Here is a 12,830-nt window from a genome sequence, read left to right as displayed (position 1 = left end):
TTGCCATGGCAACGCTTTTCTTTTGTGGCGGGATTGTTGATTGTTGCCGGTGGGTTTTGCGCGTTGGTTGTGTGACCTAAGATTACTGATGTATTTTCGACTGATGTGAAAGATTTCCCTATCCTCGCTTGGTCTCTTCTTGTTTTCCTCCTGTTTTTCTGTGTGATTATCGCTCGTGGCTTGAATTTTTGCCCTTGTAGTTTATTAATTGGGCTAGAGTTTTATGTTTCTGTGAAGCCTCATATTGCTAACTATTTCAATTAAACTGATCAAATGAGTAGGTTTTCCCAAGGTTTAAACTTTAGTTTTAATTTCATTTTAGTTACGTTAACAAACGGGCCCGTGTACACGTTCTGTAGTCAATTAAGTTTTTATTCGTATAATTTTCTGTAATAGTAAGGTTATCAATCCGAACTTATTCTTGTAATGAATTTGGTGTTATGAATTAGAGCCATTTCTTTTTAGTTAATGATTTCCATCAGTGTTATTACCTGATAGGCCTGCGTTTTCATTCTGTGTTATTCTCTATTTTTCACTGTTTATTTTCAAACTAAACTATTTTTACTCTCTCAGATGGGACGATGTTAGTTTTGGTTAAATGATAAGTTTTCATTCCTTGATTAAAGTTTTTGAAAAGTTAATCAAGAGTTTCCTTTCATTATCTGTGTGGTTCAGCGCCGAAACAAGGAATTTTATCCATTTCCTCTGGGAGTTTTATTTGGGCCACGCTGGGTAAGTAACTGTTTAATGTAATTTTCCTATCCTTGTGACTGATTTCCTCAACTCGTGTATTAACTTTGTTTATTTAACACCGGTTTATAGGTAGTACCGGCTGGTGCATGTTTGCTAACCGCTAGTGTGGTGAGTTTGCTGCGCTGGCGGTATAACAATATGTTATGCAAGGTAAGCATTTAAAACAGATGGAAGCAAGATTAGAGGAAAAGTTGGACTTGCAGCCGTAAGATTTAAACAAGGTACTGTTCCCATCACATTAACTGTACATATTTTAATTGCAATTGGGAGGCTGCAAAAACATAATTTTCCAAGCCATGTGAGTGAATCATCTATTAACGATTATGTTTTCATAACCTTGACCAAGCCAGCTGTGATATCCAGCTCACCTGCTTGATTTTTTTTTTCATGTTTCATGGTTCATGTTTGTGGGTTACTGTAGTCACGTCCTAGTTCGTGAACCATGGGCAACGGCTGAGTGGCCTAGTAAGTGGTCCTGAGAGTCGGAATACCAGTTGCTATGGAATGGGAGTGGGCATCTCGGACATATTCTGAGTCGTGGCCCTCCTTGTGCTCAGGCGGCTAGGACTATACAATTCACCGGTGGTCCATAACCCGTTAGAGGAGAGATCCTCACTTGGACTATGTGCAAGTAGGGCAGCATCCTGCTTCATGAATTTACCGAGCTCAGAACACTTTAAGCAAGCCTCGGACCTATGGGAGTAATGGAGTCCCACTCCCATTTGACAGGCAAGGGACTCCTTGGAAACAACTTGGCGAACGAAATGGAATTCGATGGCGAGCTATCAATATTAATGGGGCTTATGGAAGAAAGAAAGAAAGTAGAACTGGCTGAGTCAGCAAAGAGGATGCATCTGGATGTGCTAGGAGTAAGTGATATTCGGGTAAGGGGAGATAATGAGGAAGAGATAGGAGATTATAAAGTATACTTGACTTACGTGTTAGAAAGGGAAGGGCACAGTCTGGGGTAGGGCTCTTTATCAGGAATACCATTGCACGCAACATAGTTTCTGTGAGGCACGTAAATGAGCGAATGATGTGGGTAGATTTGTCAGTGGGAGGAATTAGGACAAGAATTGTGTCCGTGTATTCACCATGTGAGGGTGCAGATGAGGATGAAGTTGACAAGTTTTATGAAGCATTGAGTGACATCATGGTCAGGATCAACAGCAAGGATAGAATAGTGCTAATGGGCGATTTCAATGCGAGAGTTGGCAATAGAACCGAAGGATACAAAAGGGTGATTGGTAAATGTGGGGAAGATATGGAAGCTAATGGGAATGGGAAGCATTTGCTGGACTTCTGTGCTAGTATGGGTTTAGCTGTTACGAATACATTCTTCGAGCATAAAGCTATTCACCGCTACACATGGGAGGCTAGGGGCACCAGATCCATAATAGACTATATCTTAACAGACTTTGAATTAAGGAAATCTGTTAGGAATGTACGAGTTTTTCGCGGATTTTTCGATGATACAGACCACTATATGATCTGTAGTGAACTAAGTATCTCTAGGCCTAGGGTAGAGAAAGTGAAATCTGTCTGCAAACGAATAAGAGTAGAAAATCTCCAGGACGAGGAAATTAGACAGAAGTACATGGATATGATTAGTGAGAAGTTTCGAACAGTAGACAGAAAATAGGTTCAGGATATAGAAAGTGAATGGATGGCATACAGGGATGCTGTAGTAGAAACAGCAAGGGAATGCCTAGGAACAACTGTGTGTAAAGATGGGAAAAGGCGAACATCTTGGTAGAATGATGAAGTGAGAGCAGCCTGTAAACGCAAAAAGAAGGCTTATCAGAAATGGCTCCAAACAAGGGCCAAGGCAGACAGGGATTTGTATGTAGATGAAAGAAACAGAGCAAAACAAATAGTTGTTGAATCCAAAAAGAAGTCATATGAAGATTGTGGTAATAACCTGGAAAGGCTAGGTCAAGCAGCAGGGAAACCTTTCTGGACAGTAATAAAGAATCTTAGGAAGGGAGGGAAAAAGGAAATGAACAGTGTTTTGAGTAATTCAGGTGAACTCATAATAGATCCCAGGGAATCATTGGAGAGGTGGAGGGAATATTTTGAACATCTTCTTAATGTAAAAGGAAATCATCCTGGTAGTGTTGTGAACAGCCAAGCTCATGGGGAGGAGGAAAATGATGTTAGTGAAATTATGCTTGAGGAAGTGGAAAGGATAGTAAATAAACTCCATTGTCATAAGGCAGCAGGAATAGATGAAATTAGACCTGAAATGGTTAAGTATAGTGGGAAGGCAGGGATGAAATGGCTTCATAGAGTAGTAAAATTAGCGTGGAGTGTTGGTAAGGTACCTTCAGATTGGACGAAAGCAGTAATTGCACCTATCTATAAGCAAGGGAACTGGAAGGATTGCAACAACTATCGAGGTATCTCATTGATTAGTATACCAGGCAAAGTATTCACTGGTATCTTGGAAGGGAGGGTGCGATCAGTCGTTGAGAGGAAGTTGGATGAAAACCAGTGTGGTTTCAGACCACAGAGAGGCTGTCAAGATCAGATTTTCAGTATGCGCCAGGTAATTGAAAAATGCTACGAGAGGAATAGGTAGTTGTGTTTATGTTTCGTAGATCTAGAGAAAGCATATGACAGGGTACCGAGGGAAAAGATGTTCGCCATACTGGGGGACTATGGCATTAAAGGTAGATTATTAAAATCAATCAAAGGCATTTATGTTGACAATTGGGCTTCAGTGAGAATTGATGGTAGAATGAGTTCTTGGTTCAGGGTACTTACAGGAGTTAGACAAGACTGTAATCTTTCACATTTGCTGTTCGTAGTTTACATGGATCATCTGCTGAAAGGTATAAAATGGCAGGGAGGGATTCAGTTAGGTGGAAATGTAGTAAGCAGTTTGGCCTATGCTGATGACTTGGTCTTAATGGCAGACTGTGCCGAAAGCCTGCAATCTAATATCTTGGAACTTGAAAATAGGTGCAATGAGTATGGTATGAAAATTAGCCTCTCGAAGACTAAATTGATGTCAGTAGGCAAGAAATTCAACAGAATTGAATGTCAGATTGGTGATACAAAGCTAGAACAAGTCGATAATTTCAAGTATTTAGGTTGTGTGTTCTCCCAGGATGGTAATATAGTAAGTGAGATTGAATCAAGGTGTAGTAAAGCTAATGCAGTGAGCTCGCAGTTGCAATCAGCAGTATTCTGTAAGAAGGAAGTCAGCTCCCAGACGAAACTATCTTTACATCGGTCTGTTTTCAGACCAACTTTGCTTTACGGGAGCGAAAGCTGGGTGGACTCAGGATATCTTATTCATAAGTTAGAAGTAACAGACATGAAAGTAGCAAGAATGATTGCTGGTACAAACAGGTAGGAACAATGGCAGGAGGGTACTCGGAATGAGGAGATAAAATCTAATTTAGGAATGGACTCGATGGATGAAGCTGTACGTATAAACCGGCTTCGGTGGTGGGGTCATGTGAGGCGAATGGAGGAGGATAGGTTACCTAGGAGAATAATGGACTCTGTTATGGAGGGTAAGAGAAGTAGAGGGATACCAAGATGACGATGGTTAGACTCGGTTTCTAACGATTTAAAGATAAGAGGTATAGAACTAAATGAAGCCACAACACTAGTTGCAAATCGAGGATTGTGGCAACGTTTAGTAAATTCTCAGAGACTTGCAGACTGAACGCTGAAAGGCATAACAGTCTATAATGATAATGTATGTATGTATGTATGTATGTGTGGTTTTTTTTTTTTTTTTTTTTTTTTTTTCCCTCAGCCTATTAACGGAGGGGAGGAACTTGTGGCATGTGACAATGAGCGGGAATTTTCAATGCCAGTGCAGGTGACAGTGTGTGCTATTTTGGAATATTCTAAACGTGGTATGCAAACCAATGAACTCCTAGTAATGATGTGTAACAACCAATAAGGACATTTATGTAGTGTCATGCCTCCAGACAAGTAAAATCCATGTAAGCAAGCAATGGGAGATTTCATTCTCCTTTCTTGTTTGATTTTCAAGCCAAGTATTCTTCATGCAGTTCCGTTTCGTAAATTCTCTCGTATCAGTTTCAGCTTACCAAATAACAAGCAGACCTCCAAACTATACAAAGTGGACTTTGCAGTACCAGTGGAACATTCCATACTACACTTTCAAGAGGATCCAGCAAAAAATGAGATTTTCTGCCTGTGAAGTAAAGACATCACCAACATAACTAGCTAAGATGTGAGTGGAGCCCAAAGAAATGAAGCCACCACCATGAAATCGAATCCCATCATCAAAACTGAGCACCATTTTATAATGTAAATTTTCTTTGCCTTTCCTAAAATATGTCATGATCTTTCTTACTTTCACAGTGTAAATTTCTGTTAGTTAAAACTCTTATAGTAATACACTTATCATTTCTGCTCTTACCTTGGTAATGGCAGATTTTATGACTTGAACGTGGGAATAGAATTGTAGCAACTTGTCTGATAGTTATTTTCTTTGAATACTAGGGTTTCTTAAGTCAATGTTGATAACTAATAACCAGTGAAATAATAATAATAGTCCTTAACATTAAACCAGTGCATTTAAAGGCTATTTTCAGTGTGAATATTGATCAAATGATCGTTAAGAGGCGTTAGATGGAATCTTCTTGAATATTATTATTCTATGTTGAGGAATATTTTTGCAAGTCATCAGATTTATTATTAATAATCTTGACATGGTTGGGTGGCAGGAGTAATAATAATTATTATAAACTTAAATGATGAATCACCAGGATAATTAATCTGTTAAATTGGTGAGCGACTGAGTGTTTAAATTTGGTTCATACTGCTTATGGATATACTAGCAGTTACCCACGGCTTTGCTCGCATGGATTTCATAATTTGATAAAAGTAATCATTCCTTCGTACTGTACTAAGACATTATCTGAAAATCTCTAAAGTATAAAAACTCACTGAAAAACTGAGTTTCATTTACCCCAGAAACTCTTTGTAAGCCACGTTTGTGGTATTGCCTTTTGGGGCTAAGATGACCATTGGACATAGAACTGTACATGTGAGAAACAGTAGTCTCTCAGGTCGAAAGAAAAATTTCATTATTTTTAAAGGAGATTTCAGATACCTATTTCCACATCGGTAACATTTTCAGTTTTTGAGATAAAAGTATCCCCATAAAAAGAATTTAACCCCTTTATCAGCCCTTCCCCCACCCCACCCCCACCTAAGTAGATTTTCTGAAAACAACAAAAAACAAAAAAAATACCTGTTTCATTATTTTAAAGGAGATTCCAAATACCAGTTTTCAAGTCTGTAACATCTTCAGTTTTTGAGATGTAAATATCCTCATAAAAAGTAGTTCAACTTTTTTCACTTCTTTTCACCCCCGTTAAGTGTCTTTTCTGAAAAAAAAAAAAAAAAAGACTTATTCCTGTATTTTTAAAGGACTTTCCAAATACCAAGTTTCTTCTCTGTATCATGTTAAGTTTTTGACATATACTGTATGTATACCAGTATCATTTATAAAAATTCACCCAGTTTTTCAGTTCTTTTCAGCCCCTTAAATTCTGAAAACAAAAACTATGTGTTTATTTTTAAAGGAGATTCTAAATACCACTTTTCACATCTGTAACATCTTAAGTTTTTCAGATATAAGTATCTTCATAAACATAATTCAACTCCTTCTTTACTTATTTTCATCCCCCCACCCCTTAAGTGGATTTTGCCAAAACAAAAGAAGATGTATTACTTTGAAAGAAGATTCCAAATACAAATTTTCATGTCTGTAACATCTTTAGCTTTTTAGATATAAGTATCCTCATAAAAAGAATTCAACTCCTTTATCAAACCCCTCCCTCCCAATAATGTATTTTTATTTTTAAAGGAGATTCTAAGTACCAATTTTTACATCTGTAACTTTCTGTGTTTGTGATATGAGTATCCCCATAAAAAGAATTACATTTTTTCACTTTCTTTCACCCTACCCCCGTAAGTGAATTAAAAAAACATATGTGTTTCTTTATTTATAAAGGAGCTCCCAAATACCAATTATCACGACTGTAATATCTTCAGTTTTTAAGATATATGTATCCCCATAAGAAGAATTCAACTCTTTTTTCACCTCCCCCGCCCCTTCCCCCAAAGTAGATTTTCCCTTCAAAATGTGTGTTTCTTTAAAGTATATTTAAAGGATATTTCAAACACCAATTTTTATATCTGGTAATATCTTCAGTTTTTGAGATATCATTATCCTAATAAAAATAATTCAAGCCCTTTTTCAGTCGTTTTTTGCCCCATAACTGATTTTTCCAAAAACAAAAAGAAATACTTGTTTCTTTATTTTTAAAAAAATTAAAATACGGATTTTCATGTCTGTAACATGTTAATGTTTTAGATATACTGTAGATATGCTCATTTTAAAAATTCACCCCCTTTTTCAGTTCCCCTTAAGTTGATTTTCCGTAAATAAATTATCTATGTTTCTTTACTTTTACAGGAGATTCCAAATACCAGTTTTCACGTCTGTAATGTGTTACGTTTCTGAGATATACTGTAGATATAGTCTTTTTTTAAAATTCACCCCCTTTGTCACTCCCGTTTACCCCCATTATTTGGACTTTCCAGAAACAAAAAACATATGTGTTTCTTTATTTTTAAAGGAGATTCCAAATACCACTTTCATATCTGTAACAACTTTAGTTTTTGAGATATAAGTATTCTCATAAAAGATATTCAACCCCATTTTTGCCTTTTTTTAGACCTTTTAATGGGATTTTCTGGAAACAAAAAATTATGTTTCTTTATTTTTAAAGGAGATTCCAAATACCAATTTATATGTCTGCAAAACTTTTAAGGTTTGGAGATATAGATATACTCATTCAAACAATTCATCCACCTTTTCACCCCATTAGCAAAGGAATATCCAAAAATCCTCCCTTCTTAAGTACCTACACTCTAATCCTCAGAATTTCATTTCTTTATGTCCAGTAGTTTAGGCTGGGCAATGATGAATCAGTCAGTCAGTCAGTCGGTCGGTCGGTCGGTCAGAACATGTTATTTTATATACCTAAGATGAAATTGTGCTCAATATATATGTGAATTTGCCATTAGAATAAATGGTCAGGTTTTCATACCTTGAATTATACGAATTGTAGAGCACATGTATGGCTTCGATACAGCCATATAATCAGACATTGTGTGATTAATGAATTTAAGGATTTAATGCATATTCAATATAAATGATGATAATCATAACCGAATACAAGCCCATGCCAGATGATATGGGAATCATTTATGTGTCACAGAGTCATTCTTTAGCTTACTCTTCAACATGGTTTAATTTTAATATGCCTGACTTTGCTGTTGGAATTAATACTGTAGATCAACCAAATGAACTACTATTAATCCAGTCACCATCTTATTTATAGATTGTGGAATGTAGATGTGTTAGAATGTGGAAAATTCTTTCAAATATAATTTTCACCAATTTAGACATTCTAAAGAATTTGAAAAATAATGATACTCTCCGTTTTAAACAGACTTGCAAATAACGTGTGTCTTGTGTGTTGTTGTGAGTGTGATTTTTGTTGTACTGTCTAGTTATTTGAGGATATTAACCTTGTATTTATCCTAGGATGTTGATTTCCTTGCATTCTGTCACAGAGAAAAAAACATTTCAGAGTTGTGTAGGATATTTCTTCAAGAAGTGGAAAGTGAAAATATTTTCAGTGATTAAATGTTAGATTTACTAGTGATCGTCATGAGATCACAATATATTTTTGGAATTAAGAAAACCCAATGATTTTTCAATACTTAAATTTTTAATGTTAACTCATAACATTTCATCAGTTAATTTTTATTGTAAATTTAAATACTAAAATCCTGTTTATTTATGTTTATAAAATTATGTTTATGATTAAGCTAAATGTTTTTCAGTTAATGTAAAGACTATGAGAAATAAGTGAATTAATTTAAAGAAGAATTATATTTTTATTTTCTTGTACATTAATATTTCTTTTAAGATGAGAAGACTATTTTATTTTGTCACCGTAGTCAGGTTAAATAATTTCAGTAAAATAATGATGTTGTTGATTTTTAATTCAGCTGAATTGAATTATTTTCAGTTAAATTCATGTGAGTAAAATAATTTTTCAGTTAACAATGAGATTGCATCGCCGATATAACAGACATTAACAGGGAAAGATAAAGTAAAATAATAGCTTGTGATAATAAGTGAGTGTAAAATTATTTTAAGTTAATGGTTTGATCACTCTATGATCAGGGACACAACGTACATTCATTAATCCTCAGGAGATTTTTCACTTTTATGCTGATTAATTGGATGATAATTTAATTCAATACCACATCACTGATTTTGTTAATAAATGTCACTTCCATACTGTGTAGAGATGAGAAGAATGCAAGAATGAGGAACGTAGCCTGCAGGCACGAACTTCCTGTTCTTCCCAGAAAGATCGGCTCTTATCTGCTCGTATCTGCTACACGAAAACATTGACTCACACTTTGCAGTTTGCTGGATTACAACTGACAAGAGTGAAGAGTTGCCAGTAGAAGGTAATGTAAAGTCGCCTGGATAGTAGTGGAGTTGCTATGATAATCATTGCGTCACTGGCTCTGATGATGAAAACCCCTTCGTCCCGTGTCTCACCGGGCATGTGCATTCTTTGATCTCCCAACACTACCTGCTGAGTGTTATTTGAATCCAAAATATCATCCTACACTTATGCCCTTAATTTATCTTATGGCCAGGCGGACGGTCTAAACCACGGGGTCCTTGCGTCTGCCGCTGAGCTCGGGAAAATGGGGGCATTACATTGATGCACAGAATTAAAAATTATGGAATTAAAAGTAAATTACATAAAACATGCTCTAACAATCAAGCAGAACAAATTGAATTCTTGAGAACACTGCAGACACTGGGAGAACTAATGTTTGAGAAAGAAGATAGAACAACTGCTATATGATCTCCCCCTGTGGGTCAGTAGTAGAGTGTCGACCTCCAAATCCCAAGAGAGTGAGTTCAAACCCAGAAGAGTAGTCAGATTTTTGAAGGGCGGAAAAAAGTCAATTTTACTCTCCATGTCGTACAATCTCAGCTTGTAAAGATTACTGGTGACACATTTGATATTCACCCGACAAAATTAATTAAAAGTTCAGCCACAGACGCTCACGAGATATTTGGTTTACTCTGCTACATAGTAGGCCTAGAATAAAACATAATGTTGAAACTGACGAACAAGCAGCCAGATAGCGTCAAATTAAAATACTTGCACACAGTCGCTGAGGCCATATGATTATTATTAACTGCTATATACATAGACAGTCATATATCCTTGGCTTTGTTACAAAACAATTCTAATCATAGTTACCTAATAGAAAAACAAGAAAAGTTCTATTATTTCTGAAATAAACGAAGAAGGACTCAAATTGAGCGAGTTGGCTGTGCGGTTAGCCTGCATTCGGGAAACAGTGGTTTGAACCCCACCACATGATCTTCCTCTACTCCTCTTACCCTCTATAACAGAGTCCAGTATTCTGCTCCATTCACCTCACATGACCCTACCACCGAAGCTGGTTTACACGTGTAATAAAAAAGGACATAAAAATTGGCAGGTTGCTTGGTCAAACACATCTATAGGTGTAGTTTGAAAGATTTATTCCTTTGGTGAGTGAAAGACTGAATAAGAATCTGAGAATCTGAGAATCACACCTGAATTGACATCAGTTTTTAACTGGACATGGATGAAGTAAAGCATATATATGTAGAGAATTATAGATGATCCTATTTGTCCATGTCTTCAATATATTCATGCACTATAAAAAAACAACAAAGGGACATTCTAAAAAAGAAAAGAAAATGAAATGATGGAAGGTCATTGATGATTATTCAATGGCCAGTGCCACAAGGTGAATTTTATAAACTTTATATGAAACAGTTTAGGAGGATTATTCAAAGTATAGATTTTAATCAATTGTGACTTGTGTATTATGGATATATGTGTTATTTACATGATATAGGGTTAAGACAAAATGTAATATGAATTTAATCAACTGTCGCTTGTGAAATAATACTGTATATAATAATTATATTATATATATTTTTATAGGATAAAGGATACAATGTAATTTCTACTGGTTATACCTATGTAAATGCAAAATAGCATGAATAATAATAATAATAATAATAATAATAATAATAATAATAATAATAATAATAATAATAATAATAATAATAATAATAATAAATAAAATGAACCATAATAACAACAACAGAGTGTAACCTGTAATTCTGGCTATTAAGATTCCTCTTGTCTGAAGCATATGACTAGCACAGGCTGCTACGTGTGCTCCAAGACTGAATCCAACAATATGAATGTCTGATGGCTTTGTTCCCAAAGAAATCATGTCAAAGAGAAGCAAGCTCAGTTGTCGTCCTACTAACTCTGTGTTAGCAACTGCCACAGGATAAGATGGGCCTGCTGCTCCTTTCTCCCAGTCAACCAGCAGTACATTTGCATTTATCTGTAAGTATTCAAATTATGAATGAATATTACTCCTCGATAATATGCTGATAATATGGCTTGATAATATGACATCTCATGATAATTAGTGACCTTCACTATTGGATATGGAAATGGGTAACATATTGACAGGTCTAACAGACACAGAAGCTAGGAAGGGGGATAAGATCACTCACAGAGAATAAATACAACGACAAAGTGGAGTGGACAAAGGAAGCAACATAAAGGAGAAAGAAAAACAAACATGTAAACACAAAATCATAAGGACATACTCTGCATCTTCACATAGTCATCTTAATGAATGGGCTTTCTCATTATTAATCCCAGTTCTTTCATATCTATTACTTCTCCAAGTCCAGTGTGCTCATTTTTGCTTCCAAGCTTCATCGAGGAGGGTGAGCCTCCACACTCACCCAGAATGTCATTCTTAAAAATGTTTTAAGTCAGATAAAGAAAGACCTTTTGATGTTCCCTGAATATTTTGCACATAGGATAAGCAGAAAGGAGGCTAAATATAAGAAAAAGGAAGACAAGAAAGGTTTATTAAAAAATGGTAGAAGGTACGTAGCACAGAACCAAGGCTAGTATACAGCAGGTTATCTCATTCTGCACACATGCATACCTGCCTTTGATGACATATTCGAAAGGCATGCTGACAGCCTCAAGTCCAGCTAAAGGCTTATGCAGTAATACTGACAGTCATATCTTGTGACTAAATTGAGTCTAATCGCAATAAGTTTTAGTGTAGTTTACCAGTTGTTTGATTAGGTAAGTGTTATACAAGTTACATTTACAATGTAGTAATTAGTTCTTAAGAAAACTGAAATGGACTGTTATGCCTTGACATAAGTTAGGAAAACCCAATGAAAAGAGAAGCTGGCCCCGTGGTGTAGGGGTAACGTGCCTGAATTTTACCCGGAGGCCCCAGGTTCGATTCCCGGCCAAGTCAGAGATTTTTACCTGGATCTGAGAACTGGTTTGAGGTCCTCTCAGCCTACGTGATTAGAATTGAGGAGCTATCTGACGGTAATATAGGGGCCTTGTTCTAGAAAGCCAAGAATAACGGCCGAGAGGATTCATTGTGCTGACCACACGACACCTTGTAATTTTCAGGCCTTCGGGCTGAGCAGTGGTTGCTTGGTAGGCCAAGGCTGTTCAGAGCTGTAGTGCCATGGGTTTTTTAATGAAAAGAGAGCAAACAAAAGAACTGTCAGTCATTTTAGAAAAAAAAATCATAACCTAAGGAGACTGTGATTATGATCAAGTTATAACATAAGAAAATGTAACTGATATTCTCAGGAGGTAAAAGTACAGTAGATACTTACCTCAGCAAGTCCTAAAGCTGGAGAATAATTCAACCTGCAGTAGGAGAGAAATCAATAGATTAAAAAGGGGGATTCTTAAAATAAAACCTACAAGAACTTATTATGAAACCAGAGTGTTTAATAGATTTCAGGAAACACTTAGCTCAGTTTTCACCAAAAATCAAATAAATATTCTCCTGCATGAGGAGAAAAAAGTTAAATAGACAGACAAGCAGTAGCATTTTCCCTGAGA

The 12,830-nt window shown here is 36.1% G+C and overlaps 1 protein-coding gene across 1 annotated transcript in view; it reads right to left on the bottom strand.

Moving 5' to 3' along the window:
- The window catches only part of LOC136880799 (pancreatic lipase-related protein 2), an 80,413-nt gene that overhangs the window by 42,995 nt on the left and 24,588 nt on the right, over positions 1–12,830 (bottom strand). The window contains exon 3 of the mRNA XM_068226236.1: positions 11,034–11,274. Coding sequence (XP_068082337.1) covers positions 11,034–11,274 — 241 coding nt within the window. The remainder of the gene's footprint in view (positions 1–11,033; positions 11,275–12,830) is intronic.

Source organism: Anabrus simplex, chromosome 1 (genome assembly GCF_040414725.1).
Source record: "Anabrus simplex isolate iqAnaSimp1 chromosome 1, ASM4041472v1, whole genome shotgun sequence".
Lineage (NCBI taxonomy): Eukaryota > Metazoa > Arthropoda > Insecta > Orthoptera > Tettigoniidae > Anabrus > Anabrus simplex.
The sequence above is the reverse complement of the archived record's forward strand: the minus strand, read 5'-3'. Positions and strand labels throughout refer to the sequence as shown.